Source organism: Clupea harengus, chromosome 13 (genome assembly GCF_900700415.2).
Source record: "Clupea harengus chromosome 13, Ch_v2.0.2, whole genome shotgun sequence".
Classification (NCBI taxonomy): domain Eukaryota; kingdom Metazoa; phylum Chordata; class Actinopteri; order Clupeiformes; family Clupeidae; genus Clupea; species Clupea harengus.
The window spans coordinates 12,126,933-12,139,655 of NC_045164.1; the positions used below are offsets into that span (position 1 = coordinate 12,126,933).

The 12,723-nt window shown below is 48.3% G+C and overlaps 1 protein-coding gene across 1 annotated transcript in view; it reads right to left on the reverse strand.

The window, feature by feature from the left end:
- Positions 1-12,723, reverse strand: part of ttc27 (tetratricopeptide repeat domain 27) — a 108,842-nt gene that overhangs the window by 4,944 nt on the left and 91,175 nt on the right. Inside the window, exons 16-17 of the mRNA XM_031578611.2 lie at positions 9,861-10,026; positions 788-985 (exon numbers count right to left, since the gene is read on the reverse strand). Coding sequence (XP_031434471.1) covers positions 788-985; positions 9,861-10,026 — 364 coding nt within the window. The remainder of the gene's footprint in view (positions 1-787; positions 986-9,860; positions 10,027-12,723) is intronic.

The following is a 12,723-nucleotide window of genomic DNA, read 5'->3' on the forward strand; positions in this document are numbered from 1 at the left end:
ACCACACACACACAAACACGTTACATATATTGCCACAAGAGCACATCTTCTGGTCTGATACCTGACCACAGCACCCACATGCACACCAAGCACACCAAGCACAAGTCTGATGATCTGTAGTCGGCGACATTACAAAAAAGACAGGATGAAGAAAGGGACTACAGGGGGGAGGAGAGAGGAATCAAATGATGTGAGATTGAGGTGAGGGGGTCGGCATTAGCCCTGGGAACGTGATTAAAGAAGGTCTTCATCATAGGCCCATTATGCATGATCTTCATCTGCGCCGGCTTATACATCAACCCCCATATCCCCGCGGAGCTACGGCAACACCCACTCACCCCGGCGCTCACACCGGCAGCCATCAGTTATTAACCAGCCTATTAATAGGTCGTTAATGCAAACAGAGGCTGGTGACAAGTATTGAGTTCTACAGTAAGCTGTCCATCTCCCTCATGTTTGTTCACTACATTCAAAGATCCACACATCCACACAGAGACACAAACGCCTATGATGATCATAATGTCAGGAGGCGACTATTGTAGACAGTTCTTTCAATCCAAGCTGTGCCAAAGCTGAGAAGAACTATCATGTGGATTGGTTTTGAAGCGTTTGAAAAGCCTGACTTAACGCAGAGGCAGACAGCGAACAAATATGGGTTATGTAGTTTAAAAAGTCAAATTTCAGCCCCAGTTCATCGGACAATAAACACTAGACACTAATGTGTGCGACAAGAGAGCTCTGAAATCCAGTCACATAGTCCAAATTATAGAAGTGCTTCATGACTTACCTTCTCATTGTCCTCTGCGTTGTTGCTGTGTCCGTCTCCATAGAGACGGGCATAGAGCCCCCATAATTGGGCGTCGGTGCTGCAGCCGGAAGTGACTCGACCCATGAGCTCCTTCAGCTTGGACTTCTGTGTGGAGGCATGGTTGCCATGGTTATCCGTCAAGTCCTCCACCACGGCCCGCACCAGAATCTCCAACACCTGGGAAAACACACACACACACACACACACACACACACACACACACACACACACACACACATTAACACCACCACAGGCATTGAAAATAAACAAATGGAATGTATATTATGTAAGGGATAATGTATAGAACGCCGGTCATTATTGGGAAAATAAGCCCCGACAGGGCGAACAGCACCCCGACGCGAAGCGGAGTGGTGTTGCTTCGCCCTGAAGGGGCTTATTTTCCCGATAATGACCGGCGTTCTATACATTATCCCGCTTATTACACGGCTACTTGCCAAAACGAAAAAATAACTTAACACAGTGTGTCTTTTTATAATATTATTTTAATTACAATTTATTTGTTACCATTCGTGGTGTTAAAAAGCAGAGAAATAGTTCGCCAAAGACGTTGAACTTCAAAGACGTTGAACATTCTTTAGAACACAGCTGCTCAACTGTCAGCTGAAACTCAAGATCAGATCAGCTGACGTCGCTAAGCAACGGAATACACAGGTTGATAAATTACCGGACTACTTGCGGAGTGCTACGAAAGACGTGAATCCGAGGCAAAAAGGCCACTTCCCTTGACAGCGGTCAATTATGCATAGCAACGGTCAAATATGGAAAAATAGTTGACCACAGAACGTTGGGAAGCCCCATTCAAGTGAATGGAGCATTCTACAGCAATAAGAAGAGCCGTGTAATAAGACAAAAGAATGTATCAACAAGTAGAGCTCTTAATCACTGTGTGTCTGGCCCAAAGTAAAGACAAGTATAAGAATCCCGTCAAGTAAGGGCATCAGCCGTATGTGTCTATGTATGAACATATATAAGGACACAGTTACACACACTACATAACGCTTCACAAAGACACAGTTACACACACTACATAAAGCTTCATAAAGACCATCATTACTTCATTACCATCGAGTCCTAGACTGTTATGTTCATTTTATGTCCACACAGGCCTGAGGAGAGACAGCCCCTGCACAGTCATTAAAGTCCAGTGCAGTGAGCCGATATTCACACAGATCTGACAAAGTATTAATATTATTATTATTATTATCATCATCAGGTTCTAGAAGCATATGTATGTATAAGTGAGAGTGTAGTTTGACTCAATATTTGCGCCTCCTGGGATTTTAATCATTGGGCCTTATGGTCCAGTAGCTACGGCACGAGAGCTCAGCATGGAAAAACAGCTACAGTCATACATTTATATGGAGTGCAGATGCATTGTAAACGCACATAGGCTATACATACTGTATGCATATAGAGCATATGCACTGAGGTCAAGTCATACCAAGAATGAGTTACAGGCTTATGGGCTCCATCTCACATTTTTAGGGGACAGTTTTGTAGGACAGCCACCAGACAGGATTCTCAGTCACCCTAATGTTAGTCACAGACACACATACACACGCACGCACGCACGCACACACGCACACACGCACACACACGCACACACGCACACACACACACAGAGAAAGATCTCTCCCTCTGCCGGCTGCCATCTGTGAGATATTTCACACTGGCGCTGTTTCCTCGCTCGCTTTCGATTTCGAGTCACACTCGGATAAACGCGTGGCATTTCCTCCTCGCGCCGCGTGCCAGATGATTGGCACCGGCCGAGCGCTGAATATTAACAGCGCCCCGGCTCTAATGACAAGCCCGCTTCAGCAGCCAGATCTGGGCCGGCGCCGGGCCAAGTCAGAACCGACTCGCAACACGATTGAAACAACATGGACTAAGAGCCCGGGGCAATAGGGAAGGGCAGGACAAAACAGAATAAGCCTGTCTCCTCTCCCTTCCTCCCTCCCTATCTGTAACTGTAACTCTCTGTCTCTCTCTCTCTCTCCCTTCCTCCCTCCCTATCTGTAACTGTAACTCTCTGTCTCTCTCTCTCTCTCCCTTCCTCCCTCCCTATCTGGAACTGTAACTCTCTGTCTCTTTTTCTCTTACTCTCTCTCTCTGTACTGAGAGTTTGGACGTGAGGGGAAAAAACGACCTTTCCAGATATCCAGGAGAGACAGCTTACACTCGCTCCAGAGAAGAGCTCAGGAACTCAGCTGGAGACCGCGACAGTCCGTGACATACACACATACACACACGCAGGTGTTTTTGATTAAACGGCACAATGAAACGGCCATGGTGATTTCACAGTGGGGTGTCTCAGGGGTTACCACCTCCACAATAAAAACCTGGGTTCGGGTCAGTGATCGCGCCTGACAACTTCAATTTATAAATCATGGTTCCAGCTAAGAAATACAAAAAAAAGTGGCTAATACTGCCCAGTAAAGCCCTTGGGTTCATTCCTTTGCGGTCCCGAGGGAGAGGAGAGGTCCCCTGTGTAGGCAGGACGGGAGGAGACACCCTTCCTGTCTGTCTAGAGGACGGGCTTCATGACCCAGTCCTCTATGAGACAGAGTGTCAATGCTAGTCTGCTGGCGTGCCTACATGCAACACCAAAGCAAAACAGATCAGAGAAGCAGCCAATGCTGGATGAGGGTGGTAAGGACCTCGAGACACGCGCCAAGACGTCTGACCTCGGAGGGTGGCACAGTGCCACCTCGCGTTCCTACAATGACTTGTCATTTCACCTGTGTGTGTGTGTGTGTGTGTGTGTGTGTGTGTGTGTGTGTTAAAAGCACAAATGTGCGTGTGAAGGAGTGATGGTGTGTGTGTGTGTGTGTGTGTGTGGCCAAGTGTGTGTGTGTGGGGGGCCCTGTGTGTGTGTGGGGGGCCCTGTGTGTCTTTGAAGGCTGTCCTGTGTGGAGCGCTGGGGGCCGTCAGGGAGCAGCTTGAAGCACAGGTGTGCGCTGACTCAGCCTGGCCTTTCATCTGATCCCGCTCAGCTCAGCTCACCTCCGAAAACACAACTTAGCGCTTTACAAGAGCAGCCGTCAGGGTGTGTGTGTGTGTGTGTGTGTGTGTGTGTGTGTGTGTGGTGTGTGTGTGTGGAAGAGAGAGAGAGAGAAATCTCATTCAAGTTTGTGGGTCTGAGGGGGGATCCCACACTCCAAGTGTGTGTGTGTGTGTGTGTGTGTGTTTGTGTGTGTGTGTGTGTTTGTGTGTGTGCCCGACTGTGAGACCGAGCCAGAACTCCCTCCTAAGTGTGTGTGTGTGTGTGTGTGGGTGTGCCAAGCACTTCAAACGCACTTCAGAAACATTTCTACACGAAGCACCAAACTTAATTGGACCATTAAGACCAAACTCACGGTGTTCTGACGTCATCACATCACGGTCAATAAATGTATTAACTTCAAAATGAAACGCTTTTCGACTTCTAAAGGTCATCCTCGCTTTGGGAGAGCAGTGGAATACAAACACGGAGGAGCCAAGAGACTGGGCCGATCTTTTCACAGGCTGGGAAAAAAAAAAAATGAAGTGGTATTTTCGCCTCCTCATTTTTTGCTGACGTTACACAAAACAGTGCTGCATATAATCTGCTGTAGCCGGCTAATTAGCTAGGCCTTATCAAGAGCGGAAAAACTGCACGAGGTGACAACAGTGAGTGGAACTCCGTCCAACTTCCATGGAACCACAGCAGAAGTTCCAGCACAAAGCCTTCCTGTTCTGCGCGTGTCCTGGGAGGCCGGTTCTGTGCTGGTGCGTGGGAACACTGGCTGACTCGGGTCATCCCGGAGCTCTGAAAGGAACTGGGGAACTGAGTAGGCGCCCCCCAGCCCCCCCGCACCATGGACATACGCGTCCTGACGGACTCACGCAGACGTCGGCCAGACTACCCTCTGAAAACCTACCCTGTTCGCTCTGCTATCCTTATCGGTCAGTTAGCTCCCTGTGTAAACACTGGAGTTCCTGCACTTCATCAGGGCTAGGCAGCCATGTTTGACTCTGTCTCATGGATGTTTTTTCTGTCCCACAACCTCGTGCTCAGGCCCCGGCTACTGTGGCCACGCAGAAAGAGGGGAAACTCTCAACACAGCAGGCCGACTCGACTCAACTTGGAGTAGAGCTGAACTACTGAACTACCCCCCACCCGCCTCTCAATACGACGCTCATATGTGTTAAACCACTGCAGTGATGCTCTCCTCGTACTGATGGGAGAACTGGTGCAACGATACTCCCCCATCATGTTTCTGTTGAGTGTAAAATCAAAAACATATGGTTGTGTGCGTGTGTGCGTGTGTAAGTGAGCGAGATCTTTTTGCTGAAGCATCAAGGTGAATCGAGGTTGATCCCATCCGTCTGTTTCAGGCGCTAAAATAACAAGCCCTCCCGTAGGGAATGATGCCTTCCCTCTCTCCCACCACAACTCCCACTCCCTCTCTCTTTTCTTTTCTTTTCTCTCTCTCTCTCTCTCTCTCTCTCTCCCCTTCTGTCTCTCCCCATCACACACACATACATGCCAGGAAACCTACAGGCCCCCCCAGCAGTTTGGAGGATGTGATGTGATCTCTTTTTCTGTCTGTGTTCGCTTTACTCCCTGTAGGTAAGAGATAAGCTGTCAGCTCAGACCTAACCCCCCCTCATCACACACAAAGCATCTTAGCACATACCAGCGTCATTTACACTTCATAATATACGCTTGTTCTCCAGTCATGTGAGGAACAGGAGTAATGTCACACCCCCCCCCCCCCCCCATTCACCTGCAAAAGGACCCTCCCCTACTGACCAGGGGGCTGGAATGAATCCTTACAGTTTGTTGTGGAAGTGACTCCTCACTCACTCACACACACTATTCCATCTGGCCCCCCCACCCTCTCGTCCCTGTCCTCGGACACCTTGACTGCCTATCTAGCCTCAGTGCCATCCAGGCAGCCTCTCTCTGATCGTATGCCCCATGAAGCGGAGCGTACGGCGTCCATTAGGGACGAACATATGCGTCACGCTGCACAGCTGTGGGGATGTGGTGAGAGGCGTGTTAACGGATTCCCACTGGCTTTTCTCTCCTCCCTCTCTATCTCAATCTCTCTCTCTCCCTCCCTCCTTTTCTATCTCCATTTCTCACTCCCTTGTAGGCACCATGGCTGTGCAGGGCTTATCAGACTTATCTTGTGCTCGTCATAGTGCCTAACCACTGCAAGGGTTGCTGGGAGATTCCCCCCCCCCTATTTGGGGCCATGGGGGTGCAGTGACTGAGAGCAATTCTCTCTCTCCCTTTCTCTCTCATTTACTGTAACTGTCCGTTGGTAATTTCTCATCAGTCTGCTTGATTCATTCATCCACACAAGCTATCCATGTCCGATACTGGTAATGATTACAGCAATAAAGATGGAAGTGTATTCCATATTAAATCTTTAAATGGGCTTCCTCCACATGGGGAGGGGCCTTATTCCCAACCTAGTGTCTCCAGAGAGGTAGAGAGAGAGAGAGGTAGAGAGAGAGAGGGAGGGAGGGAGGGAGGGAGGGAGGAAGTCTAAAGGGGGGGAAATTGAAAGGATGGTTCAGTGATATTCCCGTGGTATCCCCTTATAGCGTGAAATTAAGAGGAAAAGTAATATCCTCCTGGGGGAAGGAGGGTAGAGGGGGAGGGGGGGTGGGATGGCATGAGGCTCATATACATTCAGCATAGGGATAGGGGATAGGGGGTTTGGGGGCTGACATTTGATCCAATTTGAATGCCATTTTGTTCTCTTTCTCTTCCAGAGAGAGGAGGGAGGGAGAGAGGGAGGGAGAGTCATTTTTCTCCAGTGTCTTCAAGGAATGCGTGTGTGTGTGGGCACATGTGTGGATCTCAGCACTCTAGGTGCCTGTGATGGTGTATGCATGTGTGTGTTTATGTTTCCGACTGCTTTATGTTTTATAACACGTAACCCGCTTTTGTTACACTTCAAACAGAAGACGTTTCTCCAATGAGGTGCAATTATATAATGTAGTCTATTTAATGTACACCTAGGTTGACAAAGGAATGACAACGTGCTGCTTGGACACGTCAAACAAAAGAACTGGGCAAAAGACGTAGAATCAAGGGACACTTCTTAAGGGCTCAAAGACAAAAACGAAAGCACAGATGCATTTCTTGTTATGGCCTAGGCTACAACTACACCTAATTACTGCCAAAGCAATGGCATTACAAGACAAGGTACATCCTATACATTGTTTATTCGTCAACATATGCTAAATGTGGTTTGGGTTAGCTGACTGCCATGATGTGTCCGGAGGAGCTCAGAGTGAAGCTTCACAGTGAATGAAATGTGATTGGATCAAATCCACCCACGCTGTCTAAAAGGAGTAGGGAGCAGTCGGATTTTGTGACTGCGTTAATCAATAAAATCAGACATGATGTATTGGCTTTGGTTAAAACACAAATGTCCTGTTTTATGTTTTGTATGAGCATTACTACTGGACATTTTCACCGGCAAGCTTTTAATGCATCTTTTTTTTTTTTTTTTATGTTTATTTTACAATGCAAAAAAACGGTAATTACCGGCTAACGGATGGTGTGTGTGTCCATGTGTGTGTTTGCACATGCATGCTTATCTGGTTAATCATTCAGATATATAAAAGAAACAATGCTGCATATCCTTCACACACACACACTCACAATACACAGACCCTCCCTTAAAATACATTTCCAAAAATAAACATCAGCGACACTGAACAAACAAACCCATGAAACGGACAAAATGGGAGCAGACTGAAGACTGCAGAGGAGGGGCTGGAATGCTGGAGATGATGGCACGCAAAAAGAGATGGCTGCCAAGAACAGACTCTAAAAGGATGTTCTCAGTGCCAAAGCCTTCTGATAACAATCTCTCAAAAATGATTCAACGAGCGTGCCGCAATAACTCCCTATAAATAGAACATACGAAACTGCCACTCTAGAGATGCCTTTGGATGGATGCCGGCGGACGCGTCGAAGACACCAGTCTGAAAGAAGCGTCACATCCTCTTTTGTGTCGTTTAGCTTTGAAACGTCTGTCATTAGAAGACCCTGGGCTTCAAAGTTGAAAGTCTCATCTTAAAATAGCACATCAAAGAGAATGTTTCAGTTCTAATAGTCTTTCAGGTGTAAAATATATATTTTCTTCAGGGAAATTGGGTTATGTCTTCATCTCTCTCTCTGTCTCTCCCTATCAAAGTGTGTAGTAGTGTGTGTGTGTGTGTGTGTGTGTGTGTGTGTGTGTGTGTGTGTGTGTGTGTGAGAGAGAGACAGGCACAACCAGCTGTGACAGATATGACAGTATTAGGACAGATTAATCAGTGGTTTAGGCCCCTGTGAGGCGGCAACCCTTCATGTGAAGTTGTCTGGCCAAAGGAGCCCTGTTTGCCCTCAAAGAGACATCCTTACACTACAGAGTGTGAGGGATAAAAGACATGAAAAAAACACACAGAGAGGAGGATGAGAAGGAGCCGATCGAGAAGAAGAGAAAAAGAAAAGAAATACAGAGAGTTAGGAATGTGCATCAGCGTCCCAATTACTGGGGAGCCATCCTCAGTAGCAGTGGGAATGCTGCTGCTGACCTTTTCAACTTGTGTACTTTTTAAATAAAATAAAACCATTCCAGGCCTAATTGAAGACGCGTTTGCATCTTTTGTCAAGCATCGGGTGGGAGAGCAGAGGAAGAGGAGGATGGGACCGGGGGGTGGGGGGTGTTCAGTAGAAAAATAAAGAGCACAAGGGAAAAAAAATGACCCGTTTTGAGCAAACCCCCCCGCTGGCTTTGCAAAGCTAATTAGAGAAAGCAATAAGGCCCTGGCTAGCACAGCGGTGCATGGTAAGTGTGGTTCGATGCGGGTGGGAGAATTATGGCAGAAACCCCCCCCCTTTCCACCCCACAAAACCCACTCCCCCTCCAGAGTTGTAACTTCAAACGCGGCGGCGGCTCGGCTGGTGATGTAGACCGTTGCGTCTGTGCCCGGCTCCTCTGCGAGAACTTAATTGCTCAGAAATAACTCAGCCTTACTTGCTGTTTTTTTTCTCATTCAGACACAAATACCACTCACACCCTCACACACACACACACACACACACACACACACACACACACACACACACACACACACACACACACACACACACACACACACACACACACACACACACACACACACACACACACACACACACACACTTTTGTTTGGCTGAGTAATAAAACAATACAGTTTCCATCCAGCTCTGTTTACTTCAGGTCATTAGTTTACATCAGCTTAGTATTCAAAGGCGCATCGGCAGAGCAGAGAGAGAGAGATTCACAGGAGAAATGACGCCCGCTGTCTGAGAAAGAGAAATACAATTGGAGCGATTAGCGGCTCAGTTTACACTGGGCCACCTAAACAATCATTCCCCCCTAATTCCTGCCGCGCGGCCTTTTGAAGATGGCTAGGCGGCTTTCTCTTCACTCTGAACACCAAAGATGCGTGGTCAGAGTACTCAGGCAGGCGCTTCCAACGCCTCCAAGACGGGCCTTGTTCTAATCCAGCCTTCTGTCGGAGCTTGCAGGGATACAGAGGGATATTCTATGGATTCTGCTTGGGGGATTAAGATAGTTTGCAACGTGTGCGCTCCACCTTCCTGAGGCTGCGTTAAGTAAAGGACGCCAGCCTAATGGCTGCTCACATACAAGGCCTGAAACTGCACCACCATTACGGCTCTAATGATTATACGGGGGCTTCTTCAGAGAGGCTGTGGTCTATGGTGAAAATGATGAACACATTATAGCACATTATGAGGAAAGGACAGCCAGGTCCTCGCACCAACGCTAATAAGGTTGTGTCAGTTGGTCCGAGGTGATTCAATTAGTTTCCAGAAGAGAAATGGAGGTGATATTTGAGCGAGGCCTCAGGGGCAACGCTGATGTATGGAACGTGACGTCTCCGCTTGGAAGGCAATCTTCTAATCCCATTACTTATCTCACGGGGGGAACAGATGGAAGCGTGTGTGAGGAGGAGACCAGGAGGTGGACATGTGGAAGTGGACGTTACTCACCTGGACGTCTTTGTGCTTCTCTCGCAGGTCCATGAGTCTGTGGTAGGCCCGGATGGCCTCGCCGAACTCGCCCACGTCGATGCAGACGGCCAGGAAGTTCTCCCAGATCTGCCAGTGCTCGTAGTTGCACTTCAGAGCCTCCTGCAGGGTACGGAATGCCTTTGTCCTGAGGGGACACAGAACCAGACAGAACCGCGACGCCACATCTTGAGTTCAGAGTTCATGAGTCAACACACATAACACATCAACTGTAGAGCCACTTCAATGAGAATGTTATAGAGATACAGATACTGGCCAGCAGTGCGTGATAAAGCAACTCTAACACTTAAGTTACACAACTGATATAGCATAACTATACATACAAACAGGAATAAGGGTTACAGTTAGGAATAGGGTTGACGGTATGAAACAGAGTACTGAAGTGCTGTTCATTTAGTGTCTTTAATGACACTTACGCTGCACATAGTCACAATGTAACAGATTCAGAATGGAAAGTGTTGCCAAAAACACAATCTGACTTTGTGAGCTTTGTGTGTGAAGTCCACTGCTCTATTGACTGTTCAATGCAGTACTTATAGGTGCTCTGACTCTCGTTAAACAGCTGTGATGGCACATTACTGGACTAGCTGTGCGAAATCCCTCCTCGGGAAGAAAAGAGCGCGCCAGTGCATCATCTAGCTCCTGGCTCTCTACTGTAAGCAGTGTTTTCACACATCATTTCAGGACTAACTCCAGCACTTACTCAGCTAGGTGTCTCCCAGTGTTGAAACACTGACTAGCTGGGCCAGGAAACAATGCAGTGCCTTCTGGAGCGGCCCCTAATATGGCTGCTCCTCTACAGCCCTCCAGCCCTCATCCACACCAGTCAGATACACTTAAAAGCAATGCATGGAGAGAACACTCATTTGTCTATCCTACACACAGAAACACACACACACTCGCACGCACACACACACACACACACACACACACACACACACACACACACACACACACACACACACACACACACACACACACACACACACACACACACACACACACACACACACACACACACACACACACACACACACACACTCAGGGTCTTCAAAAGCTTTGGCTGAATTAGCCGCACTAACCAGGTTTTAATAGAAGCCCCAGGTTTTTAATTTCAGGGCTGAGAGCACAGTGCTGATTTGAACAGGGACAGAGGGTAAGTTCCCAGAAAGCCCAGCACAGAAGAAAGACAGAGAGGAAAAAAAAAAGAAAAAAAAAGAATGAGTGAAAAAGAAGAAACTAGCTACCGGGAAAAGGTGTTAAGACTTTTCAAAGGAAATAAGAAAACCTGCCCATCAGCCCAAAGTAGGGATGTACTAATTGACTTCCACCCCAGAAAGCCGGAGCAGGCATGAGAGGGAAGGACAGGAAGAGGGAATGGAGGGGGGGACGAGGCAGCGTTTTGTTCTTGTCTGGGGAGCACCAGGGGTGCTGCTGAGATTTATCTTTACAATTACTGATGCCCAAGTAATTTCTGGAGTAATTGAAAAAGCAAGGAGGTCAGTTAAAAGGCTGAGCCAACAAGGGGAAAGGGCTGGTGGGGTGGGGTGGGGGGTTGGAGGAAGGAGAAGGAAAGGAGGGATCAGAACATCAATCTGGTTCCCCAGACACATATATCAAGGCTATCTTTCCGCTGCGAGCGCACGGATCGTGCCGGAGAGCGAGTGAGAGCCTGATAAGTATTCCATAATGTCAGGAAGTCAGGAGGGCCTCCGCGGGGAAATCAATGCTGTCCGGTTCAAGGTTCTGTGAGTGACTTTCGCCTGGTCGAGACGGCCTGGCGACCGGATTGAGGGCCTCGGTTTTGATGGCTCCTTAGACAGTTCAGGGCTGCCTAAGGTCGGGCCTGACCGATATTAATCCATCCTTTAAAGGTCGAAGCCACAGGCTTTTATTGCCCAAACACCTTGTCGAACACTTAGCACGACACCTCCGACGCTGGTGATTTTAGAAAGTGAAAAGGGCTTCTTAACGAGCTTTTAATGAGCTGGATCTGCCAGGCATCAGTCACATTGAAAAATGGCAAACGGGGAGCGAGGCTGAGCACGATGCTGGAACATCACCAGAGCTCCGAGACGGCCATTTCCCCCACTCTTCCCTCCCGGGTCCAGGCAAGGCATTGTGGGTAATCATGCATCTTCCCGGCGGCAACTGTTGTGACACGGACAGAAGACTCCTTCCTCTCGCCTCGCCTCTGCTGGCTGTCGTCAGATTAAGTCCGAGAGCAGATCTACTGTACGCCTCGACACCGACGAGACGTCGGAGGACACTTCAGAACTTCTGCAAAAGTACAGCTGGGGGACGCAGCCCGGCAGAGTTGGACAGGATTGATATCGGAAAACTGGATCAGAGGGGCATCAAAGGCTCTGCATTCTCAAACAATGCAGGGATCTCCAACATAGAGATATCCTACCAGGCATTTAATCTCACTTTACTTAGGGAAGCATTAGCGAGGGGGAGAGAGAGTGGGGTGTGTGTGTGTGTGTGTGTGTGTGTGTGTGTGTGACCTAGAGATGGAGGTGAGAGGCAAGAGGAGGGTAGAGAAAGAGAAGAAAGAGAGAGAGAGACACAAGGACACGAGGCTCATTCCGCACAAGGGATCATTCACACATTAACCCATCATCCTCAGGCCTGTTCTCCCTGCCTGTCTCGGCACGGAGGGGGAAAAATCGATAAAAATGAGCAGCATTCTGGTGATGCAGTACTGCGGTGTGTGTGTGTGTGTTTGTGTGAGTGTGTGTGTGTGTGTTTGTGTGTGTGTGTGTGTGTGTGTGTTTGTGTGAGTGTGTGTGTGTGTGTGTGTTTGTGTGTGTGTTTGTGTGTT